Below are 23,797 nucleotides of genomic sequence, written 5' to 3'. Positions count from 1 at the left end.
AGGACGCTAAAATACACTGCCACCATGAGGAGATCCTACCCCCCTCCCCTGCACAAGCGATGCCTATGCTGGGCCTGTTGCAGCAGATGCAGCAGCTTAGACGAAAGGGTATTACGGCACCAAGACAGATATTGGCCGGCACCAGGTCGCGAAGACAAAGGAATAAGACAGTCACATGGCTACACATTTCGTCTACAGGCGGTACGCTGTACCATCGCATTTTCAGCGAATCAAAAGCGTCTTATATTTTATCCAATCATAGCAAAGTATCCATTCGATTAGATGCCGCTTCATGATGGGACGCGTACGGCGATTCCCCGATCATTTCTTGACCAGCATCCTGCAGCAGCTCATTGAGCAATCTCGTCTGACTCACTCCTTCCACCTATTAGTACCATGATGTCCCTGATCCGCATGACCAAGCCGCGCTCCCTGGCGACGGCGGTGCGCAATGTGCACATCGAGCGCAAGCTGGAGGAGTTGGGCTACACGCTGCCGGCCGTGGCTGACCCCAAGGGCAACTACCGCACGTCGGTGCGCTCGGGCAACACCCTTTACCTGGCCGGCCACCTGCCGCAGCCTGCTGGAGGCGACCTCATCCTGGGCAAGGTCGGCAAGGATCTCACGCCGGAGCAGGGCTACGACGCCGCCCACTACGTGGCGCTGAGCCTCATGGCCACTCTCAAGCGTACGTGGCTCTATAGGAACCTGAAATGAAGAGGAGCTAATGGTGCAATGCCAATTGTATTTTTGCTGTGCTTTGCAGACGAGGTGGGCGACCTGGACAAGATCAAGCGCGTGGTGAAGCTTGTGGGCTTCGTCAACTGCGTGGACGGCTTCACGCAGCAGCCGGCCGTGATCAACGGCGCCTCGGACACCATCGGCAAGGTCTTCGGAGACAAGGGCCTCCACGCCCGCTCGGCCGTGGGCACCAACGCCCTGCCGCTCAACGTGGCCGTCGAGATCGAGGCCGTCGTCGAGATCGAAGAGTAAGTTGCAGTGCTAAGCAGCTGAGTGGCTTGCCATCCCATCGCGTATGCAACCCGTTGCTCCTTGTTGCACTCACTCTTATGTAAACGGGAATGAAAAAAAGCTACTGTACTGGAACTTCTGGCTCGTGGATAGCAATGGGATCGATACCCGTCGACTTCCAGTAGGAAGGCCCATAATTGACGAATATCTGGTCGCCCTGCTTGATGTCTGCGATCACAAACTGCACAACCACCAATAGACGAACAATATCCTGTTAATCATCAAGCCTCGCGGTTCCACATCGAGCAAAACACTTACGCAGAAGATCCGAAGAATGCCGTTGTGCACCATTGGCACAAAGCGTGCGTTGGGGGTGGCGCTGTGGTTAATGCAGCGGATAACGTTGCCGTACTCACTAGCGCTCACGTACAAGTCTCCACTTTCGTACACGGAAGGGTACGAGATGCCGTACGGGTCGAACTCGTTCATCTCGCTGATGCCCACTTTGATTACCCCAGTGTACTCCCCGAGGAACTCGTAGCTCGCGAGGGCTTCTGCAGCAAACAATCCAAGCGGCTGGTTCTCGACGTGATCGAGCAACGACACGTGCCCAATTGCAACTTTCGGTGAGACCTCGAGCGTGCTGTGACCGAGCGGTGCAAACTGGTCGAAGCCGTCCTCAATCGAGTCCGAGAAGCCCCAGAACCCATAGTTGCGCAGCAAATGCGTGCGCTGGAACAGCAGCTTGCTCGTGTATGTGCACTTCATGAGCTCTTGCAGCTCGTCGGCGCTGAGCATCTGCATCTGTCCCTCTCGGTTGTGGTACCGGAACAGGTGCTGCTCGTCCGCGAGCGTGGAGTGGCAGCTTGCGCCGTCGTGCATGAACGCCGCCTTCTTCAGCTCCTCGTCGTAGTGGTAGCACTCATCGCGGTCCAGGCAGCGGAAGCCCACACACGCCGCCGTCTCGGATGCCATCGTATCGTTCGTTGGTGCAAACGTCCTTTGCCTCGAGATGGCTACATAGTGATGTGTGCACCACCTCAAATTTACACAACCGAGTTTGCACGGACAAGATGGCTCCGCAGCACCAGGCGACGGTGGCGCTCGCGCCGATCCTCAAAAAGCTCGTGCCGCTGTGCTTCGTCACGGGTGCGGCCATGGAAGTCTTCATGGTCAAGACCGGCTTCTGTACGGCAGCTTTTCTGGGCCAGAAATGCGTGAGAATCGAAAGACTAACCGTATTTTTTGTGTGGTGCTGCATGCAGACGACATTGTGACAACGAACGAGGCGGAGCGTCGCCAGATGCGCGACGAAGAACGCCGAGAGTACTTGGAGGCCAGAGCTAGAGCCGCTCGAGACGAGTGAGAGATTCATACACGTCATTGTTTCCTGCTTTCGTCTGCGTCTTCGCATTACGGCCGCCCTCGATCTCTCACTGCTCCGACGCCCCTGCTAGGCCTTGCGCGCGACGCGCTGTAGCACCAGCTCCAGTTTGGGTACGCGGTAGCCGCCGCGGTCCTTGGGCCGATTCAACGCGTAGCGCGTAGAGATTTTGGTCGTGACGGCGTTGTTCTGGATGCGCAGGATCTCGGCCGCCTGCACCGCCGTGGTGATGGCCGCCTCGGACGCCTGCAGTCGAACAATCTCCTGCTTCTGCACCGTGAACTTGGAGTTGATGATATTAGCGTAGAAAACTGCAGGCAACGGATATGGTTAGACAGCAGGACAGCACCAGAAGCAAGTGGGTATCGCACCTGCTGGTTTCCGAGTCGATACTGTGACCAGGTCGTCTGTGTATCGTGCCAGACGCGGTCCAGCGTACACCTTCTCCAGCGGCTGCAGATCGAGCTCCTTGATTAACTGGTCAAAGACTTCCTTAGCTGCTGCCCACTCGGAGACCTGAACCACGCCGCTTCTTGCCTCGCTCGCAGCCTTTGTCCAGGGCACCGAGCCCACAACAACCACATGTCCAACGCTTTCCGCTGCTTCGGCCAGCAGGGCGACGTCCGAGCCGACCGCGACCTTCACCTTTAGGTCGTCGTAGAGCTCTTTTTTGCGCGTCACCAAGTGGTCGGGACTGTCCTCGTCCACGAACACGAGCTTGTCGAAGACGCCGGAGAAATGGCGGTCCAGCCACTCGCGCGTTTGCTTCTCCACGAACCGCGGGCGATTCGTGATCGCCAGCAAGGAAAAGAACTTGCGCAGTGGCTTGAGCACCTCGCTCGCGCCTGGCACAGCCTGTAGCTCCGTCTCGAACTGCTTGGAAGCGTAGAACTCGTGCGTCTTGCTCTCTGCGTCATCAGCGCCCCATACGCTGGCCCAACTTGATGATGCGACGGCATCAACGTCGATCTACACAGTAACAGCAGCATAGTAAGTCTCCAAGACCTTCAATAGCGTCTAAACTGCAGAAACTCGAAAGATCGCAGGTTGGTTGCCTTCCTCTCACCTTCACTTGGTGCTCGGCCTCGTGCCACGCCGCTGCACACTCCAGTAGCTTCGTGAGCGTGTGGTCCACATCCACCACGAGTGTCACGCGGTCTCGTCCGTAGTGTGCCATGCTGCCAGGAGCTCCGTTGCCTCGCGTCGCCCAAGATCGAAATTGTTTGAAGTTGGAAGCACAACGTACCCCGGTTACTTCTACACCAAAACGTACCCAGTTATACATTGGTTACGTCGTGGGGGTATAGACCCCTCATTCGGGATACGGAGTTGCGATGGCGATGCTGAACGTGAGCGCGCTCATCACGGGCTACGACACGGTGGGGGACCACACGGAGTTCGTCGTGGAGGTTCGTGGCTGTGGTTCTGCTCCTGCGCATGCTGGGGGTGCTAATGTCCCGCGTAGATCTCGTGCAACGGCGGCTTGTGGCGCATCTCGCGGCGCTTCAGCGACTTCGACCAGCTGCACTCGCGCCTGGTGCGGCGCTTCGGGGACCTCATTGAGGCGTCGCTGCCGGAGAAGCAGTGGTTCGGCCGGTGCGTGGGCTGCGAGGCGACGGTGGCGTGGGATTCTGTGATGACGAGGGACCGTGGGGTCTGTTGGGGAGAAAACCGCTTTGTATTGAGCTCCCGGGAGTCGGCGTTGACGTGAACAGCTCGAGGAATCCATCCTCTTCATGTTGACAAGGAAGAGAGGAGGCTGTTGTGGCCTGTGACTGTAAAATCACTTGATCTTATCTGACAAGAGAGAGAAGTACCCGAGCTGTGCGCGTCGACGCGTGACGAGGTTGCAGTTCCGAAGCGGTGGCTGGTTTGGCCGCTTGTGCTGCTGGCCACGAAGATTCGACCCAACGCGGGGTTGCTCTGAGAATTCCACGTCGCTGCCAAGTGTTGATAGTTTGGAAGACGGTGGGGGTGTTGATAATGTGTACTTTTGTGTTTGGGATGCAGATTTGACCCGAACTTCTTGGTCAAGCGCCAGGCGAGTCTGCAAGAGTATCTTGGTGAGTGGTTTGGAGGTTGGATCTAGAGTCAAGAAGCTGTTGTAGTGACTGGTGTGTAGATGGCCTCCTGCAGGTGCCCGGGATACTGGACGATGCGTCGTTGCAGCACTTCCTGGAGCTGGAAAAGCACTTGGACCTACACAGTGAACTGGGAATGGGCGGCATGGGCAGCAACGGCCGGTCAAGCGGCATGTGGTCTGGCAAGGGCGTGCTGAGCGAGAACGACCGTCTGAGCGGCATTGTGGAGAGCGCAGCACAAGCTTTCATTGACATCAGTGAGGTTCCGGAGCCGCTTGAGGCGGAGCAAGCGGTGCAGCGCAAGAACGAGATCGTGACAGCCTCGCACAACCTTTTGAGCGAGCAGAAGTTGGGGGAGCAGTTCACAGCGCAGCTCACGACGCTCCGTCTCCCGCGAGTGCAAGCGCAGCCGTCAAATGAGGAGCTGCTGTCCCGCCTGGATGGTGGCAACGAGGATGGTATGACGTACGAGCAGGAGCAAGAGTTTCTGTGGGGCATTTTGGAGAACGCCGAAGCCTCGCTCCGTATGGAGATCACGCCGCCGTCGGTTGACTTATTAGCCGTCATGACCGTGTCGGCGACGCGGGAGACGCCCGTTATTGGATCGAACGGATCCCTGCCGAATGGAAATGGAGCACTCGAGGCGGGGTCGCTCGATGACAGAGCCAGCATTGGCAACGGTTCATTCAGTTGAAAGGGGTAGCAACATCAACCACCGTCAACCAACCTCACGCAACTATCGATACAACCTCGTCATCGACAAACAGAGCCAAGTTTCGCCGTCGAGGGCTTTTTACCTAATGTAATGAACGGATTTACCGCTTCGGTGGCTGCGTTGACTGTCTGTGCGTTTCCTCCTCGTCGTTTGCAGAGTCTAAGAGCTGGCTGTAGTCGTGGAGCTTCTTGTCTAGCTGCTCTTGCAGTTCTTGATGCTGAGACCGCCGTGCCTGTAATTCTGCGGTGTCTTCCTGAGCTGTGGCTGCCGTTTGCTCGCTGGGTCCGGCCTCAATTTGATCAGCCTGTTGCAGTCCAGGAGAGACTGGCGCTGGTGCGACCCCAGCAAGAACAGTGCTCTGAGCGATGCTGTCGTACTGGAGTAGGAGCTCGTTGTCGTCGTAGTCGGGGTCTTCACTGCGCAAATTGTGCACGAGTTGCTCATTGCGCACCACCTGCAGTTGTGACGTGTTTTGAACGAGCTGCCGTCCAATAAGTTGCATCATTTGATCGAGCTCTGCTAGTTTGCGCGCGACGACGTGCTGGTGCTGCTTCAATCTCCGTTGTTCCTTGTCTTTTGCAGGCTCCAAGGCCTTCAACGCGTTTGCAATGGTGAGCTGAATCTCTTCGGTGAGCTGGCCATGCAGCTTTTCGAGCTCTTGATGCTCTCGGTCAAGCACTCGGCGGTCAAGAGCTTCTACAGCGGCAGTCATCTCCGTCACGGTCTGCTCTGCTCGTTTCCTTCCCGTTGCAGCAATTTCTTCTTGCAGAACGCGTTGCTCACCGCGAACCCTCTCCAGGGCCTCCTCCTGAGTTCGAAATTGGTAGTCGATTCGCCCGTGCGCCTCACTGCACTGCCGAGCAATGTCTTCTCGGTCAGCTGCTATCGCTGATCGAACCTGCTTCCCAATGTCGGCTTGGACCTCGTCCATTTGTTTCTGCTGGGCGGTAAGAGCCTCGTAGCAGTGCTGGACCTCATCGTTAATCGCTCTTAGCGTCCCGGTCTGCTGCTGAGTTGCTTGACCGACCATCGGTTGAACGCTTTTGACGGTGTTCTCATGTGTCTTAGCAGCCCAACTCGCCATTTCCGAGTGCAGAAGGGTTTCTTGGGCAGTTTTGAGCTCCAAGAAGGAAGCCGACAGCTGCTTCTCCAGTTCGCCTCGCTGCTGCTGGAGTCGGTTCTGTAGTCCAAGGACTTCCTGGTCAAACGCTTCCTTCTTGCACTGATCCATTGCAGCAACGACAATGCATGACTTAAAACGAGTAAACTACTCCGTGAAGTTGCCAAACATCCAACGCACCCGCCTGCGAATTGCTTCTTGCAAAGTTCTTCCCTGCTCAACCAGAGCCTCCGCCTCCGCTTTCTGGTCAATCGCTGCCACGACACGCCCCATTTCGTCTTCTAGTAAAGCTAGTCGACGCTCTGCCTTGGCGATGTTGGCTTTGTTGGCAGTGCTATCGTCGACAACAGACCTGCGACCTTCAACAAGCTGGTCACGAAGCTGATACTCTACGTTCTGTAAGCGCGCCTCGACCTGCTGGTTCGCCGCCTCATCTTGTCCTCTGTTGTGATCAGTAGACAGTATCAACAAGAGGAAGAAGAAGCTGTAGGTTAGCTAAGCTTCACTTACAATCGAAGTTGCTCGCTCATGACGCTGAGAGTCTTTGCGATAGCCCCCAAGTGCTGCTGTTGACGTTGCGAGTCGTTCTTCTGGGCTGCGAGAGCCTTGTCCAGCTCCTGCATTGATACCACACAAGCACTTCAGCGCAATTCACCGCCAAGGATCTGCATGGCTGTCGATGGAGTAGTTTTACCATAATGCGACTGTCCACGCCAGCAAATGCTTTCCACAGACCTCGAAATCCAAAGCGCAGCACTTCCTACAGCCACCCCGCACATTTCCCCCATTATCAGAATACCAGCCCGTGCTGTCAGACGTTCGCCACAGCTTCAGCGAAGACCTGAATGTTTTCCCAGACTCCATCGCCGCGCTCCAGCTCGCTCAGCTCCGTCGATGTAGCCATGTGTCCCTCAGTTGGATCTCGCACTCGACCGCTTTCACTTGAAGGGTACCATCAAAAGCAATGCCTACGCAGTATCTGAACATTTGCCTGTTATTGTACACTCCACCACGAGTAGAAGGACTCCCACGATACGAATCCAGTCTTCCAGGGGTCTAAGCTGCGAGCTACCGCCTGGAGCTTCTTGGGAGGCATGGGGATCCCCAGCTGATTCGCAACGCCAACAAAAGCTGTGTAGGTGACCTTGGCCTCCCGTTTGCTTTTGTTCCGTTTGCTGTTGTTAACGCCCGGGGGCCCACCTGCCGCCTTGAGGAATTCTCGCCAAGCTGCATCTTGCCGCATCTCCTGGGTGAGCTGCTGGAGAACTGCAAACGTGAGTTTGTGGCTGACGCGGTTCACGCAGTAGCGCTCGTGCAGTTTGAAGCGCTGCTCCTTTTCCAAAGCCAAGTACTGCGCCATGATGATAGCAGGAGGGACAGGATCCTCTTCTGGTGCAGGCGCTGCCACTGGCGGAATCGCGATTTGTTGTGCTATCTCATTTGCGGCGTTGGTCATTACGAGAGTCTCACAGGCATTTGCGGCGTCCATTTCTTCAGGATACTTACTGCTTGCATCTGTAGTGGAGGGCACACTCGAGGAATCCTTTCGACCGTCATCGCTATATTCTGGACGAACCCGGCGGCTCTGTCTAGCGCGTGGACTGCGAGTCCCCGAGAAGAAATCGGCTCGAGCCGTTTGTGGTCTACGCGCTGCGAACGCTTTCGTTGCGGCACATCCATATACGTGCGCTCGTTCGCGAGTGATCTGTGGGTCAGCAGTAGATGTCCGTGCAGATAATGGTCTTCGTGGGCACGAATCCCGCCGCTGCTCACTGGTAGGGGGCGTAGACGGAGGTCGAGGCAGTGCTACCGTAGACATTCGAGCGACTGCAGGCTCGGGTTTGCTTCGAAATGCATGTTCGTTCTCCTCCGGTCTCGTGTCAGTATATCGTTGTCTGTGTAGTTGCTGCGTAAATTCTTCCTGTCGCACAATCTCAGCTTCTCGTTGAATTTGCTGCCACCACTGGGCACGCTGGTGCCGTTCCTGCCTCACTTCAAGCAAACGTTGCCATCTATGCTCTCTTCGTCGGGAAAGCATCAGAGCGTTTGCCTGTTTTGCACGCCTTGAACTGTTTAACGCTCGTAGTCGCTCAGCAGCCAGAAGCTCAGCCTGTTTTCGTTTTTCAGATGCGTTTTCGTGCGCCTTGTTCCGAGCTGCTCGTTTGTCTTGCAGCCGCTGTCGTGTTAGCTCGTCTAGATCAGCAGAAGACTGCTGCAACCTGCGGAATTGCGCCCTCCTCTCCTCCAACTCACGTTCCTCTGCTTTGGTCAGTTGATGGCCCCTTAAACTTCGCGACCGATTGGAGGACTCCGACATATCTTCCTTGATCTCGGTCGGTCGGTTGGTGATTAGCGGTAGTTGCTGTCGTAGCTGGTTTAAGTCGCGAAAGCTGTGGAAAATGCGAGGATTGTGGGCCAACATCACAAGAGCGTTCTTACGGGCAGCCAACACCGAAGGATTGGCTCCTTCACCGACAGAGTGGTGTCTCCTTCCGTTCTGGTGGTAGATGTGCGTATCTTCTTCTTCATCAGGCTTTCCATCGGCACTTTGACGCCACTTGCTAAGAAACACACTCCAGCTCATCGGGTGGATCTCCGCGACTTCAAGCGGAAGTAAATACTCCCATGGGCGATTGAGTGCCTCATCAATTGAAGGAGATGGCGCACTGATTGTAGTCGGAGTGGCGATGATCCTTTTCCTTTCCCCTTTCCTGCGAGAGAGCTCTAGCCGGTCAACGTACCTGCCAGAAACACGTCTAATGTTGGCCTTGAGCTCATCAGGAAGGTTGGGGTGATCCAGGACCGCCCCGACAAGTGCAGGCTCCCATACATAGGCTTTTGTTTTATCTTTCTGTAGCTGCGGTCCTTCACTCCCAAGTGCTAACCTCCGAAAGGCAGCATCAACGGCCCTGCACGCATCCACGCCAAAACGTTTGAGCATTTCCTCTGCGTTCATATCGGTGCAGCACCAAATGAGCAGCTCGTTCCAGGTGATCATACGCTCGGGGGCTGCATTCAACCAATGCAGGACATTACTATGCCGCTGATTCACGATAAACGCTTCTTCTTCATCGTCAAGGGAGGTTTCCATGCAGTTGTGTATCCCCTCCAGCGCAGTTTTCAGAGCTGCAGCATTAGCTTCCTTGTTTGGTGCCCGGAAAGCCACCTGCTGGAAAGCTGCCTGCACTTGTTGCAGGCGTGCCAGCTCGGCTTCTGTGCGGATGGAGGACAGAATTTCTTGCAGGAAGTAGCCGTCCTGCTCTGGGAATTGCATCTGCCTGGGAACGAGGTAAAAGCCCACAAGGTTTTCGTCCGGATCGGGAACGTCAAGCATGTCAGTCGCCTCAGACGAATCGTTCACAAGCGGATGGAACCAACAAAGCGGGACAAACTCTCGGCAGCCGTCAGCATAGTAGCGCCCAATTCGATTGTACACCGAGGCGTAGTTGTCCTTGATCAAGTTCGACACAAACTCAATCAAACCACTCGGTGTCGTGAATAGGCCGCGCTCTTCGCAATGAGCTTCGTACCGATCCCGTAGCGACTGCGGAGCAGCAAAAGCGTGCACCCAGCCAACAGTGACACCAAGTTGCTCTTCATCTCCGCCAGCCTGGCTGCGTATGATCAATTGCTGGTTCGTGAGGTTCTCGTACGCCATGAGGCACAACACCCGTGCAGCGGCGATACGCAACGTCCGATCGGTTGAGCGCAGGTCGTCGAAAAGCACCTTCATCAAGGAGGAACCGGCCAAGCATGACACGCCACCACTTCGGGGCCCGCCAAAGAGCTGCCCCACGTGCTTTTGAGCCTCCTTGGACTCGCTGCACTTCGACGAGAGCATCGAGTAGGTGCTTAGTCGTAGACGAACATTGTCACTTACCAGACCTCGACGGACTCGATCCTGCCAGGGTGAAGATGGGGATTCATCCGAGTCGTAGCTTCGCTCCTCTTCCATGGGCAAATACGACAATGCAGACGCGATTATAATAGACGAAGGATGGCACGGTGACAATGAGCTTTCATTCCAACCGAATTAGAAAATAGACTGGAACACAACAGGAGTCAGAAAGGTCTCACTTGAAAGTTCGCACGCTTAAGCAGCGAGCTTCTTGGCGACCTCAGCGAACGACTTGCCCTGCGTGGTGGCAACCGTCAGCTCCAGCTTCGAGGGCTGGCGAGAGCCGTCGCCATTGGCCAGAGTGCCGGCGCCCCACGGGGATCCGCCGTGGATCTCGTCCATGTTGAAGAGCTCCGGGGCGCGGTAGCCCAGAGGCACGAAGGTGAGACCCTGGTGGGCCAGGAACGTCAACGCCGTGAAGGCCGTGGTCTCCTGGCCGCCGCCCTGGGTGCCCGTGCTGAAGAAGATGCCGGCGGGCTTGCCCACCAGAGCTCCAGCAGCCCACAGGCCGCCGGCCGAGTCGAAGAAGGCCTTGACCTGCGACGGCAGCGAGCCGAAGCGCGTAGGGAAGCCGAACAGGATGCCGTCGGCCTCCTTGAGCACGTCCACCGTGGCGATGGGGTGGTCCTTCTTGGGAGCGGCGTGGATCTGGGTCAGCAGCTCCTCGGGAAGCGTCTCGGCCACCTGGTAGATCTCGGCGGTCACGCCGTCCACGGACTCGATGCCCTCCTTGGCGGCCTCAGCGAGCTTGGCGACGTGGCCGTAGGTGGAGTAGTAGATGATAGCGATCTTGGCCATGGTGATAGGGACTGGAGTGCGGGACTTGAGCGAGGCAAGGCAAATTCAGGAATGAGGAAGCTGCAGCGAGCAATGCATGGCAAGGAGGGCACACGGGGCTGGCAAGTACGTCATTCCCTCGCTGCGGTCCCAAGTTGAAGCTGTGAACTGCGGGAATATATAAAATGCGTATTGGTATAATATGAAATCTGGTTTCGAACCGTTTTGTGGTATGATCAGGACCTTCTATCTAAACTTCCCCGCCATATCCGATAGAGTGATGGACGGAGGTCCTGATTAGCCAATCGAGCGGTCTGGTGTGACGTGGCAGCTCAATTTCATTGCGCCTTTGCCATTGGCTCCGTTGCACTGATTAGCGGTTCGTGTGTGTGCTTATGTGCCCGAGTGCTGCTGACAGCTTGCTCCTGCCTGATTGGATTTACATTCGAGCTTGGAGAGACTGGATCACTAAGTTCGTGGGTCAACGAGCCATCCAAGTTGGATTGCAACAACGCCGTGCTGCTGGAGTCCTTAGTGTAAATGTCGGCATCTCAGCAGTCGAGAGCCACTCACCAGCCAGCCTGATAACGTCCACCTCGGATCGGTGTTTCAGCAATCGGGGATGGGCACTGACGTGGCAGGGCGACGAAGATCGGATGCCGATTGGTGGCGGTTGCCTTTGCCTTTGATTACCACGATGACGCTGCGACAAAGCAGTGTGGGTCAAGCTCCGCCCTGTGGGCTGCGATGCTGGCTTGCAGGTTGTTGGCCGAGCTCGGACACGTCCCGATAGAACTGTAGTGGTCGGGGAGACACAGACGCGGAGCGTATAGAGGTCGGTTTCTGCCCCGCTTCGGACTCAAAACACGCGATGAGTGCGCTTCACGATCGAATCCAGGCCATCGCCATTAAAATTCACCCCACAATGCTTTGCATGAATACAAAACAATAAAAATAAAACTTGTGATCTGAGAGCAAGACGTGTATTCGCTCGTTTTTAGCGTCTGCAATCTAAAGCGATAGCTTCCTCTTTACCGACTGCTCCAACGCCGTCGATGGGTGGGCAAGAAGATCCGAAGCGCGCGCGCCGACTTAAGCAGACAACTTCTTAGCGATCTCGGCGAACGACTTGCCCTGCGTCGTGGCGATTGCCTTCTCCAGCTTCGACACCTGGCGAGAACCATCACCGCCGGCAATCGCACCGGCGCCCCACGGAGAACCGCCGTGCACCTCCTCCACGTTGAACATCTCCGGAGCACGGAAACCGAGCGGCACGAACGTCATGCCCTGGTGCGCCAGGAACGTCACGGCCGTGAACGACGTGGTCTCCTGACCGCCGCCGAGCGTTCCCGTGCTGAAGAAGATGCCGGCCGGCTTGCCAACCAGCTCGCCCTTGGCCCACAGACCGCCGCACGAATCGAATAGCGCCTTTACCTGGGCGGGGAACGCACCGAAGCGCGTAGGGAATCCGAAGAGAATTGCATCCGCCTGCTTCAGCGTCTCGGCCGTAGCCACGGGCAAGTCCTTCTTGGGCGCCGCGTGCATCTTGGTCAGGATCTCCTCGGACAGCGTCTCAGCCACCTGGTACACGGTAGCGGTGACGCCGGGCACGGACTCGACACCAGCCTTGACGGACTCGGCGAGGGTGGAGATGTGGCCGTAGGTGGAGTAGTAGATGATGGCGACGTTAGTCATGGTGACGGTTGGCTGTTCTTGTTTGTTGCGGAGGTTGCTCGATGTGCTCGAATCGAGGACAATTGAAGAATGATAAACTGGGCAGGTGGTGTGAACGCTTAATGTAGCATGTGAATCGAGGGCTTTCATGGCGGCATTCGGCGATGAGTGCTCACACAGACACAAGTTCACAAGTTGTGACACTTACTGGTACCATGTATGTTGGGTACCCAGAGGTAGGTGTGTAGTAGGGATGTCGACCATTTCGACCAGAGGTGTTCGTCAACAGTGCATATGATATTCGTGTGCCAGATTCATCGGGATGTTGTACATGTACAGGTCCCCGTTGCAAACTTAAGCTTGTACGAAGTTGTGGAAGACGTGGGTTGCACCGTGCACGTATGCATACTGTAGTATTTCCCGGTTATGAAGCTGCAACGGTGTGTCGCTTTTGTTGCGTTCGGTGTCTGCACCGTAGAGTGCCAAGCAGTCCTGGCGAGATCCTACCGCTTCGAGCGGCCGTACAAGGCTATCGGCAGCGCAAACGAAGCCTGCTACAGTAGGAACGTGACGAACACTACCTCCATCGGGCGTCCGCGATCCTCGAACACGTGGATCCCCGGTTGATCTGCACGCTACTACTGTTCGGTAGGAGCCACCGCGCCCGCATCCTTGTTGTTCGTCATCCCCGCCGAAGCCTCTCGCCCGTTGCCGTTTTCCGCCGTCGCACTCCAGCCTCACAGCCAATCAGCGCGCGGTGCGGAATCCCATATTCATTTAATGGCCTAATCAATGCGACTCAGCCAATCAGAAGACGCGATGGTCCACGTCACGGTCGATTGCGCTATCAAGGATCGACACTGTACCTGATTTGAGGTGGCGCACACTAGAGCTGCGGCACAGGTGCCGCCGTTTAGGTACCGAGCGTGCCGTTTCGTGCGCATAACGCAGGCAGGCTGTCAGCAGCGATGACGTCCCTCCCCCGAGGCTCCCTCTGCACGGCGGGCAGCAGCAGCGTACCGCTCCTTGAGGCTTGAGCCCGACCGCAGGGCTGCACCGAGTCATTCCTAAATCTTCTCTCTCCGACCCAAGTCCAGACAGAACCCACTCCAGCAACCATGGCCAAGATCGCGATCGTCTACTACTCGTGCTACAACCACATCTCGACGATGGCCGAGACCGTCAAGGCGGGTGTCGAGTCCGTGGAGGGCGTGACCGCCGAGATCTACCAGGTGGCCGAGACGCTTCCCGAGGAGCTGCTGACGGCCATCCACGCCGCCCCCAAGAAGGACTACCCGATCGCCACCCCGGAGACGCTGAAGGAGGCGGACGGCATCCTGTTCGGCTTCCCCACGCGCTTCGGCTCGCTGCCAGCGCAGATGAAGGCGTTCTTCGACTCGTGCGGCGGCCTGTGGGCTACCGGTGCTCTGACGGGCAAGCCCGCCGGCATCTTCTTCAGCACGGGCACCCAGGGCGGCGGCCAGGAGACCACGGCCTTCACGGCCCTGACGTTCCTGACCCACCAGGGCATGACGTACGTGCCTCTGGGCTACCGCGCCCCGGAGCTGGCCAACATGGAGGAGATCCACGGCGGCTCGGCCTGGGGTGCCGGCACCCTGGCCAACGGCGACGGCTCGCGCCAGCCTTCAAAGCTGGAGCTGACGGTTGCCACCACGCAGGGCAAGTCGTTCGCCGAGATCGCCAAGAAGCTGGCGGCCTAAGCATATATCGTATCAGCGCATGCGCAACCAGTGTTAGCGCGCCAGAACTAGAGGTGTGCAAGCGTGTTTGCGGTTGCTGCCCAGGTGCAGCGTTGTAGCTTGTCATTCTGGAACAAAATCAACATAGTTCACGTGCTGCTTGTATTCCTTTGTCTTCGTTGGGTTGCTTTCGTGTGAAGTTGCGGGTGCTCAGCCAGGCACACTGCCGGAGTAACCTGAGTGTGGTCGATCTTTTTGCCGCTGTGACACGAATTGGCCGAGCTTGATAACGTTTGTAGGCAATTATTGATGAAGGTGAGCTTGCCTTACAGTTGCTTCTCAAAATGCGTCGGCAGCAAAGTGAAGACATGGAACTGCCGTCTCAATGCCAGGCTGCAGCAGTTCGCTTACACTTTACTATTACTACCTCGCGGCGGATACTACTTATCTGCATCTGGGTATTTTGTGTGAATTCTACTCAAAGTAAAAGCGTATTTACAAGGGAGAGGTCGAAAGCTAATAATTGATTCAGTAAATAATTGCGTTTTCGAGATGATGTATTATTGAACTTATGGGCTTCAATACAATATGATATAATATTGGATAAATTATTGGCAGGAAATATGAAAATAGTAGTGGATCACAAGATGCCCAGAGTTCGATATATAAATCAAACGACCAGTTGTAATAGCCACATGTAGTTCTGTGAGAGAGCCATTAACTATTTCGGGCTAGTTCCACCATCGACGCATGTAGGTGAATCGGCCTTGATACCAGGGATTCCGAAAGCCACGACCCAATAATAAACATTGCTGTAATTTGAAAATAATTGGATGCACATCTCAAATACCTTGGTACTTTGTTTGACCTTCAATAGCCATTTCCATGAGGGCTAATCAACAAACCCAGCAGCTTTAGCTTTCATTTATGAAACAGTAGACTCGGTTGCATTCAGTGTCATGCCTCTCGAATATGACAATTCGCCATAAACCCGCTTAACTTGAAACACCATCAGGGTCGGAACTAGCCCGAAATAGTTAATGGCTCTCTCACAAAACTACATGTGGCTATTAGAACTGGTCGTTTGATTTATATATCGAACTCTGGGCATCTTGTGATCCACTACTATTTTCATATTTCCTGCCAATAATTTATCCAATATTATATCATATTGTATTGAAGCCCATAAGTTCAATAATACATCATCTCGAAAACGCAATTATTTACTGAATCAATTATTAGCTTTCGACCTCTCCCTTGTAAATACGCTTTTACTTTGAGTAGAATTCACACAAAATACCCAGATGCAGATAAGTAGTATCCGCCGCGAGGTAGTAATAGTAAAGTGTAAGCGAACTGCTGCAGCCTGGCATTGAGACGGCAGTTCCATGTCTTCACTTTGCTGCCGACGCATTTTGAGAAGCAACTGTAAGGCAAGCTCACCTTCATCAATAATTGCCTACAAACGTTATCAAGCTCGGCCAATTCGTGTCACAGCGGCAAAAAGATCGACCACACTCAGGTTACTCCGGCAGTGTGCCTGGCTGAGCACCCGCAACTTCACACGAAAGCAACCCAACGAAGACAAAGGAATACAAGCAGCACGTGAACTATGTTGATTTTGTTCCAGAATGACAAGCTACAACGCTGCACCTGGGCAGCAACCGCAAACACGCTTGCACACCTCTAGTTCTGGCGCGCTAACACTGGTTGCGCATGCGCTGATACGATATATGCTTAGGCCGCCAGCTTCTTGGCGATCTCGGCGAACGACTTGCCCTGCGTGGTGGCAACCGTCAGCTCCAGCTTTGAAGGCTGGCGCGAGCCGTCGCCGTTGGCCAGGGTGCCGGCACCCCAGGCCGAGCCGCCGTGGATCTCCTCCATGTTGGCCAGCTCCGGGGCGCGGTAGCCCAGAGGCACGTACGTCATGCCCTGGTGGGTCAGGAACGTCAGGGCCGTGAAGGCCGTGGTCTCCTGGCCGCCGCCCTGGGTGCCCGTGCTGAAGAAGATGCCGGCGGGCTTGCCCGTCAGAGCACCGGTAGCCCACAGGCCGCCGCACGAGTCGAAGAACGCCTTCATCTGCGCTGGCAGCGAGCCGAAGCGCGTGGGGAAGCCGAACAGGATGCCGTCCGCCTCCTTCAGCGTCTCCGGGGTGGCGATCGGGTAGTCCTTCTTGGGGGCGGCGTGGATGGCCGTCAGCAGCTCCTCGGGAAGCGTCTCGGCCACCTGGTAGATCTCGGCGGTCACGCCCTCCACGGACTCGACACCCGCCTTGACGGTCTCGGCCATCGTCGAGATGTGGTTGTAGCACGAGTAGTAGACGATCGCGATCTTGGCCATGGTTGCTGGAGTGGGTTCTGTCTGGACTTGGGTCGGAGAGAGAAGATTTAGGAATGACTCGGTGCAGCCCTGCGGTCGGGCTCAAGCCTCAAGGAGCGGTACGCTGCTGCTGCCCGCCGTGCAGAGGGAGCCTCGGGGGAGGGACGTCATCGCTGCTGACAGCCTGCCTGCGTTATGCGCACGAAACGGCACGCTCGGTACCTAAACGGCGGCACCTGTGCTGCAGCTCTAGTGTGCGCCACCTCAAATCAGGTACAGTGTCGATCCTTGATAGCGCAATCGACCGTGACGTGGACCATCGCGTCTTCTGATTGGCTGAGTCGCATTGATTAGGCCATTAAATGAATATGGGATTCCGCACCGCGCGCTGATTGGCTGTGAGGCTGGAGTGCGACGGCGGAAAACGGCAACGGGCGAGAGGCTTCGGCGGGGATGACGAACAACAAGGATGCGGGCGCGGTGGCTCCTACCGAACAGTAGTAGCGTGCAGATCAACCGGGGATCCACGTGTGCGAGGATCGTGGACGCCCGATGGAGGTAGTGTTCGTCACGTTCCTACTGTAGCAGGCTTCGTTTGCGCTGCCGATAGCCTTGTACGGCCGCTCGAAGCGGTAGGATCTCGCCAGGACTGCTTGGCACTCTACGGTGCAGACACCGAACGCAACAAAAGCGACACACCGTTGCAGCTTCATAACCGGGAAATACTACAGTATGCATACGTGCACGGTGCAACCCACGTCTTCCACAACTTCGTACAAGCTTAAGTTTGCAACGGGGACCTGTACATGTACAACATCCCGATGAATCTGGCACACGAATATCATATGCACTGTTGACGAACACCTCTGGTCGAAATGGTCGACATGAAACAAACGTAACTGCACTGAAATGTGCCTGCTAGACAACCTCAGAAGAAAAGATACATGCAGCTTGGGCTGCTCGTCACCAGCAAATATGTTCAAAGCTCTATTTCAAAACGCACTGGGGCTCTATCAATCTAAATGCTATCTCCTGCGTCTCGCAGCTCTTGCAGAACGCTCTCGACATGAACGAGATCCTCCTTATCAATCACCTTCAAAAGGAACTTCGTGACCTGGGCGATGGTAAAGTGTGAAAATGCTCGTACCAGCAGCTTCTTCATGGCACCAATCTCGTTCTGTGTCGAAACGTCATGTTCATCCCGCTGCTGCCATTTAGATAGCTCCACAACATGCTGGATAAGGAAGGCCAGAGACGCCGCCTCTATCGTCACAGTTTCGCTTTCACAGAGAAGCTTGGCCATATCCACAATCACCCCATGCCCGCTTCGCGGGCGAGAGTTTTCGGTCTCTAGTGACGACGATTCACACGTGTAGCTGTTGGTGAGGAAAAACAAAACGTGTTCATCTTTGAGAGAGCAATTCGCCTCCAACAGCTCACGCAACAGCTGCAGCGCGTCCATACCATCGTTTGACGCACAGTAAGCAGCAACAGCATCTTCCGACAGGTCGCTTGGCAGGTTCTCAACAATGTCGAGAAGCAGCTTGCGCACGCGTTGCCCATTCGGGAAGTTGCCAAGTGCTGTAAATAGTGTGTGCAACAACCGTGGGGTGAGCTGTACAGTGTTCTGCAAACGATCTTGGTCATCCAAGATGGTAGCCGACATTGCGTCTTCTACGACTGACATTACACGGGAGACATGGTCTGGTTCTTGGCCAAGCAGCAAATAATGCTGCAGGCATATTGTGTCTGGTCCCATACCACGGCCCTCCATGATGTCCAATGCTGCTCGACCAAGTTCCGCTGCGTACTCCCTCGTGTTCTTGGCATTGATGCTACTTTCACTTATCGAGCGCACAGGGCGACTTCGCTGCAGGAAGTCGCCAATAATGTGCAAGTACATCAGATCTTCACAGTCTACACTCAAAATACACAGCTGTTGCATCAGCGCGCGGAACACAAACAACGTCGTCTTGACCTTGGCGTCTTCCATTCTGCACCACCACGTGTGGAAGCTCTCCTGGTCCTCTCGATTCGCGTACAGACGCAGCATCAGCGCATACGTCATCGAATTAGGCAGAATTTTCATCTCGTCAGTTCCGTCGGCAACAATTTGCTCCGCTAAAACATTGTCATTCTCATCCACAGCACGCTTGAGCACAGCATTTTGTACGCGCGGGTTCAAGCTGCTCTTCGATCGTGTCCGATGCAGCGATGATATTCGCTTAAACGACTGCCACAAGGTTTCTGCCGGCACTCCAGTTAGTAGAGCTGCTAGATGTTCGCCAGTCCCCATAGAGATAGGGACATGCTGCTCTACGATGGTGTCATATAACATCGCCGCACGCTGGGTCTCTTCGCCTTGCACGCAAGCCAATATCGCAGCGTCCCACAACATCGGAAAAGTTTCGAGAACCCGTTTCTCCTGCATCTCCGGCGTTTGCTGTTGGAACAGGTGGTCGAACAACATGAGCGCATGTCGCCACTGATCCTGGCGGATATACGCGAACAGTGCCTCGCCATATACATACAAATTAGGCTCCATGCCTTTCACCTTCATCGATGTGAATACGCGAAGCATCTCCTCGGAACGCCGGAGCCGTCCATAAGCAACTGCCACCAGCGACTGGATTCGTACGTCTGACTCCACCGGAAGGTGCTTGAACTCCGGATAATCGTCGTGAACGGCAGCATACCTTCTTAGCACCTCTTCCCACTGCTCCGCACGACTGGGAACCAGCAAATACGCGTGTACGACATCCAGCGAAGGGTCACAGTTTTCATGCTGCAGTTGGCGGAAGAAGACTCCCGACTGTTCAACCTGGGTGCCACAGGAGCACATCAGTGCAGCAAACGACGTAGCATCAAACGTCACACGGCGTTCCTGCATATCTGCGTAGACGCGCAGAGCATCGTCAAGAAAGGATATCTGCCCGAAGTTCCGCAGTGCAGCGTTATACACAGGCAGCGGGATCTCAATACCGTGTGCTTGCATCTCATCCAATAAACGCTGGATGTCCTCCGTGTATCTGTTGGATGGAGTTGGTTTCGGTGGAGGCGCGTTGATATCCACGAACTGCTGCAGCATCACTCGCGCCTTGTGCCATCTACGCTTTATAGCGCACAGATGAATCAGTCGCGTGTAGAGCTCCTTCGAAACGATGAAGTGCCTCGCTAGCAACTCGTCCCGAAAAAAAAGTGCCTGTGGTAGCGATTGCGCGTCCATAGACGCATGGAAAAGCTCGGTGACAATTTCCTGTTTCTCCTCCGTATCAAGCTGTTCGTCATACACCCGCAAAAACCCGTCCAGAAGCACCCGCGTAGCCGTAGCTTCGCCGTTGTCAATACAAAGCCGAATCGACGCCACATGCAGCTCTGGCGACGCTTCCAGGCCGTACGTTCGCATCTCCTCCAGCAAATGCTTGGTTCGCATCCACTTGTTCGCCTTGTGACACGACGCAATTGCATTCTCGTAGACATCCAGCGACGGCTTCATGATCTCCACTGCTTCATGCATAAACTCAATGATCTCAAGTGCTGTGCGCCATTGGCCCAGCTGAGCACAAGCTGCGGCCGAGCACTCGAGTGTAATGGGCGACGGGGACACGCCTGAGTCTCGGAGACACGTGTACACCTGCATGACGAACTGTGGGTCCTGCATGGCATCGGCCACCATCACCATAACGGTAGCGTCTTGGCCAGGCATGGACGGGTCCACATGCTGCTGCATCCACCCAGTGACGATCTCTTTGGCCCGCTCCATGGGAGCACCCGACGTCGCGGGCTCGTTCAGGAAGCTCTTGAGCTCTTCATACTCGTCCTGGGGCACAGGCGGGCAACTGGATGTGACGTGGGAGAAGCTGCGGAGCTGCAGTGAGCGGCTGAAGACCGGAGAGCGAGCTGGGCACCCAGTCAGAGTGGACCTACTGGACGCCAGACGACGACAAGCGGCACGTCGGGAGGATGAAACGCTGGAGGACGAGACGTGGCTGCTGTGGATGGAGGTCGCACGCAGAGACAGCGTCAGCAGCCGTCCAGGCAGGCGCTGCGCACGCAGGATCATGACGCTGCACCTCCAGAACCGCCCGAATGAACGCCAGCCGCAAAATGGCAGCGTTAAATAGGATAGTTTGTTAAGGTAAAGTTAACTGATAGAAAGTGTGTGGATCACATGGATGTAGCCATTTCGATGGTCGCTTCAAGTTGAAGCAATTGCTGTTGTTGTTCACCAAGCTGTAAAGGGTAAAATAAGTATTTTTGAAGTGTCTTGATTCAGCTGGGTGCTGTAGGTGGCGAAGTGGTCTCTTCCTTTTTCATTGACGTCTTGGAAGGTGGCAGGGCGGCACCTGTTGACGAGGAGGCTTGTGCTGCGGAGTTGCTGTCGGCGTCCACGAAGATGCGTGCCTTGTCCAACTCCTGCATCAAACGCGTGTATAGCTCGTCGGCGTTGAAAGCCAGGGCCTTGGCGGCCTGGCGCTTCTTGTATGATATTGCAAGTCGCAGCATGAATGCATTCTCCTCGTCGTATTCCAGCTGGAACGAGAACCAAGCAGGACAATGAAGGTCAGAGTGGTAATGTTTGGTATGGCATGAAGCATGAGGCTTGACACACCTCAATCGAAGGAACCGTGCCGCCCCACTCCTTTTTATCCTGTTCCTTCCAGAGCACTTTAGCCACTCGAATTCCGCCCTCGTAGTGGTGCGTCTCATTCTGAGGACACGCAAACCAAAATGGTCAGTTACTACAGCACAAGTGCACGCATGAGCTGCGCGGGTACTTACATCGATAACCTTATTCCGCAAGTAGATGGTGAGGTTCTTGAGCTGTATGGGAGCTTTCCGCTCGACTTTGATGGACACGACGCCTTGGGACTTGAAGCTGAGATACCGCAACAAGTAAAACATGCCTCCTCCTACAACTACCCAAGCGAAAAGGCTGAAAAAGAACCATAACCCCGGATTGTTGTAGAGCATGACTTCCACGAAGCTTTTGATCCAGTCGGTATCGGTCACTGTCCAGTCTCCAGTAATCCGGTCCAGGATATTAAACGCCAGCAAGCCACTCAGCATCATCTTCATGATCAACAGTGTTGATGCTGACCGCTCGTTGACCTCTTGAAGCTCACACAGTGTTCGTGTGTGGATACGGATAGCTTCGTTTTGCTGGAAATCCTTTTCGCTCGAGACGATGTTTGCCATCTCATTTAGCACTGCCAGCTCATGGCGAGCACCGCCCATATTCTTGTGCAGATCTTTTACTCGTCGTTTGAGTTGATTACTGAGAATTCCAAGCTGCAGTCGCTCGTACAGACTTCGCCCCGCTTGTTCCGGTGGCTCTGTCGGTACGATTGCCTCGTCCAGTGATTCTTTCAGATAACTCAGCGTTTCCTCCATGATGATGACTTCCTTGGAGAGCACTGCGAGTCGGTTCCGGATTTCTCGTAGCCTGTTGGGGTCCTTTTCAGCTGTCTCAATGAGCTTGCGCACTTGCGCCATGTCGTCCACAATAATGAACATCCTCGCGAAAAAGTTTTGCGTGAACAGATTCATCGATTCGTACTGAAGGAAGCTGCAGAGAAGCGGTTCATGGTGTCTGCTGTTGGGTCCAGCGATAAGCAAGCCATGTGCGCCAAAGACGAGAGTGTCGTGCTCACTAATATCGAAAGCAGCACGAGTGTCGCCGATCACCTGCTTCAGCTCATTCTCATACTCACCTTTATCCATGTACTCCTCGGCAGTTAAATGCGGCGTGATCTCGTTTGCAATGATGAGGTTGATCTTGTTCCGACTTGCCGCTTGGTTTGAAAAAATGAGCCCAAGCAGCGAGCGCTGATATGCTGAGAGAACGCTGTCGACAATTTTCGACGAGTCCATGTGAACATCCACAAGCAGTCGAGAGAGATGATCGAGCGAAATGTTATCCTTGATCCGGTCCATGATGGCCTCCACCTGCATCCCATACAAGCATGATCCAGCCGCGGTGAGTGAGCAGCCGAAGGTTTCGACTTGGACGACTCCCGGGGCTTCCGGGAAGTGAATATCCGCCTCAAAGTTCACGTGGTTGGTCATTGTGTAATCTAAAATGTTGATGGAAGTGAGTCCCGGGTCGACAGAGATTTGAGTGCCACTCGCGTTGTCGTCGACGATCGCGGTGAAAAAGCCGCCCTGCACCCGCTCAGTGGAGCCCAGGTTGCAATTCAGTTGAACGACTTGGTTGGACCCGAACGGGATGTACTCGGCCACAATGAGCGATACCGAGTTGAGCGTGATAATCTCGTCGAGTTGGTCGCGGATGCTAGAATCGCTTACCCCGCACTCGTGAGCTCGATGCGCGTTACTGAGCGTTGGCCGTCCACCAAATCGTAAGCATTGGGGGATATACGCACTTGAGACATACGATACATCCTCTGTTTCGGTGACCGAAGAAAGGCGTCGGTAGCCGCTCTCGTCGTCCACAAGCCAATACTCTTCTCCGTCCCATTCTACACGAAGTAAATGCAGCGTTCCGGGAGCGTATGCCATATCATTCACTGATAGTTTGTCCGTCTTGCTGATCTTCGCGACGATTTCCAGACCCTTTTCGGAAATCTGAAAGCAGGTCACGGGCTGGTAGCTCTTGGACGACAGCTTGAGCCCATTCACTAGATCCTCCTCACGCAAGAAGTCCAGGTCCGACTTACCCTCTTGGGAGATATTGAAGTATTTGCGTTTGTTCTCGATCAGTTCGGACGACGGTGCATAGTCGTAATCCAGCGCCTTCGACACAATCGCCTCGTACAACAGCACTAGAAGCGCTGGCTTGCGAATCCACTCCTCCTTGTCTGAAGCACGAATTGCCGGCTTGGAGTACAACGAGACCATGTACAACAGTCGGTTTTGGTTCTCGGTCAAGCCTGTGTCTTCCTCGACTTCGTCGTCACTTTCCTCTTCTTCCTCTTCCTCCTCCTCGCCCTCTTCCTCCTCCTCTTCAGCGTCATCCTCTGCTTCTGCTGGATCCTTCTCTTCGCCTTTCTTGCTGGGAACAGCTTTCTTCTCGGTGGCCGCAGACTTCTGCATTGGCAACAGTATACTAAGTTAGTCGTCATCGGTCCATAGTGTCGGCACGCTTGCCTGCATCGTTGCCAGCACTTGCCTTCATCGTTGGTATATCCTTGCTG

At 55.0% G+C, this 23,797-nt stretch overlaps 13 protein-coding genes across 13 annotated transcripts; 4 read left to right on the top strand and 9 right to left on the bottom strand.

Annotated features, from left to right (window-relative positions):
- Window positions 1–396: 396 nt before the first annotated feature.
- Window positions 397–993, top strand: KRP23_3856 (Protein TCP17; the record flags this gene model as incomplete). The annotated part of the gene is made up of 2 exons (XM_067888762.1): window positions 397–688; window positions 767–993. 2 exons carry the CDS (start codon window positions 397–399, stop codon window positions 991–993), a joined length of 519 nt encoding a protein of 172 aa, XP_067747973.1.
- A 100-nt stretch (window positions 994–1,093) lies between these two features.
- KRP23_3855 (Histone-lysine N-methyltransferase MEDEA) lies at window positions 1,094–1,947 on the bottom strand (the record flags this gene model as incomplete). Its single annotated transcript, XM_067888761.1, has 2 exons — window positions 1,094–1,213; window positions 1,291–1,947. The coding sequence occupies 2 exons, from the start codon at window positions 1,945–1,947 to the stop codon at window positions 1,094–1,096; spliced, it is 777 nt and encodes a 258-aa protein (XP_067747972.1).
- Window positions 1,948–2,045: 98 nt separating this feature from the next.
- KRP23_3854 (uncharacterized protein) lies at window positions 2,046–2,338 on the top strand (the record flags this gene model as incomplete). The annotated part of the gene is made up of 2 exons (XM_067888760.1): window positions 2,046–2,160; window positions 2,238–2,338. The coding sequence occupies 2 exons, from the start codon at window positions 2,046–2,048 to the stop codon at window positions 2,336–2,338; spliced, it is 216 nt and encodes a 71-aa protein (XP_067747971.1).
- An 87-nt stretch (window positions 2,339–2,425) lies between these two features.
- KRP23_3853 (uncharacterized protein) lies at window positions 2,426–3,533 on the bottom strand (the record flags this gene model as incomplete). Its single annotated transcript, XM_067888759.1, has 3 exons — window positions 2,426–2,667; window positions 2,728–3,325; window positions 3,423–3,533. 3 exons carry the CDS (start codon window positions 3,531–3,533, stop codon window positions 2,426–2,428), a joined length of 951 nt encoding a protein of 316 aa, XP_067747970.1.
- Window positions 3,534–3,690: 157 nt separating this feature from the next.
- KRP23_3852 (Serine/threonine-protein kinase Sgk3) lies at window positions 3,691–5,131 on the top strand (the record flags this gene model as incomplete). Its single annotated transcript, XM_067888758.1, has 4 exons — window positions 3,691–3,765; window positions 3,822–3,952; window positions 4,367–4,419; window positions 4,479–5,131. The coding sequence occupies 4 exons, from the start codon at window positions 3,691–3,693 to the stop codon at window positions 5,129–5,131; spliced, it is 912 nt and encodes a 303-aa protein (XP_067747969.1).
- A 121-nt stretch (window positions 5,132–5,252) lies between these two features.
- On the bottom strand, window positions 5,253–7,176 carry KRP23_3851 (uncharacterized protein; the record flags this gene model as incomplete). Its single annotated transcript, XM_067888757.1, has 5 exons — window positions 5,253–6,374; window positions 6,453–6,714; window positions 6,783–6,889; window positions 6,967–7,032; window positions 7,114–7,176. 5 exons carry the CDS (start codon window positions 7,174–7,176, stop codon window positions 5,253–5,255), a joined length of 1,620 nt encoding a protein of 539 aa, XP_067747968.1.
- A 90-nt stretch (window positions 7,177–7,266) lies between these two features.
- On the bottom strand, window positions 7,267–10,227 carry KRP23_3850 (uncharacterized protein; the record flags this gene model as incomplete). The annotated part of the gene is made up of 1 exon (XM_067888756.1): window positions 7,267–10,227. The coding sequence occupies one exon, from the start codon at window positions 10,225–10,227 to the stop codon at window positions 7,267–7,269; it is 2,961 nt and encodes a 986-aa protein (XP_067747967.1).
- Window positions 10,228–10,365: 138 nt separating this feature from the next.
- On the bottom strand, window positions 10,366–10,968 carry KRP23_3849 (Quinone-oxidoreductase QR2; the record flags this gene model as incomplete). The annotated part of the gene is made up of 1 exon (XM_067888755.1): window positions 10,366–10,968. The coding sequence occupies one exon, from the start codon at window positions 10,966–10,968 to the stop codon at window positions 10,366–10,368; it is 603 nt and encodes a 200-aa protein (XP_067747966.1).
- Window positions 10,969–12,039: 1,071 nt separating this feature from the next.
- KRP23_3848 (Quinone-oxidoreductase QR2) lies at window positions 12,040–12,642 on the bottom strand (the record flags this gene model as incomplete). Its single annotated transcript, XM_067888754.1, has 1 exon — window positions 12,040–12,642. One exon carries the CDS (start codon window positions 12,640–12,642, stop codon window positions 12,040–12,042), a length of 603 nt encoding a protein of 200 aa, XP_067747965.1.
- A 1,097-nt stretch (window positions 12,643–13,739) lies between these two features.
- KRP23_3847 (Quinone-oxidoreductase QR2) lies at window positions 13,740–14,342 on the top strand (the record flags this gene model as incomplete). The annotated part of the gene is made up of 1 exon (XM_067888753.1): window positions 13,740–14,342. One exon carries the CDS (start codon window positions 13,740–13,742, stop codon window positions 14,340–14,342), a length of 603 nt encoding a protein of 200 aa, XP_067747964.1.
- A 1,716-nt stretch (window positions 14,343–16,058) lies between these two features.
- KRP23_3846 (Quinone-oxidoreductase QR2) lies at window positions 16,059–16,661 on the bottom strand (the record flags this gene model as incomplete). The annotated part of the gene is made up of 1 exon (XM_067888750.1): window positions 16,059–16,661. One exon carries the CDS (start codon window positions 16,659–16,661, stop codon window positions 16,059–16,061), a length of 603 nt encoding a protein of 200 aa, XP_067747963.1.
- A 997-nt stretch (window positions 16,662–17,658) lies between these two features.
- Window positions 17,659–20,703, bottom strand: KRP23_3845 (Pentatricopeptide repeat-containing protein; the record flags this gene model as incomplete). Its single annotated transcript, XM_067888749.1, has 1 exon — window positions 17,659–20,703. One exon carries the CDS (start codon window positions 20,701–20,703, stop codon window positions 17,659–17,661), a length of 3,045 nt encoding a protein of 1,014 aa, XP_067747962.1.
- A 209-nt stretch (window positions 20,704–20,912) lies between these two features.
- Window positions 20,913–23,778, bottom strand: KRP23_3844 (uncharacterized protein; the record flags this gene model as incomplete). The annotated part of the gene is made up of 5 exons (XM_067888748.1): window positions 20,913–21,173; window positions 21,253–21,351; window positions 21,423–21,519; window positions 21,589–23,690; window positions 23,773–23,778. The coding sequence occupies 5 exons, from the start codon at window positions 23,776–23,778 to the stop codon at window positions 20,913–20,915; spliced, it is 2,565 nt and encodes an 854-aa protein (XP_067747961.1).
- Window positions 23,779–23,797: the final 19 nt, after the last annotated feature.

Source organism: Phytophthora ramorum (assembly GCF_020800215.1).
Source record: "Phytophthora ramorum isolate Pr-102 chromosome Unknown Phyram_PR-102_s0003, whole genome shotgun sequence".
Classification (NCBI taxonomy): Eukaryota; Oomycota; class Peronosporomycetes; order Peronosporales; family Peronosporaceae; genus Phytophthora; species Phytophthora ramorum.
Note: the sequence above shows the minus strand (reverse complement) of the source record. Positions and strands in the feature narration are given on the sequence as shown.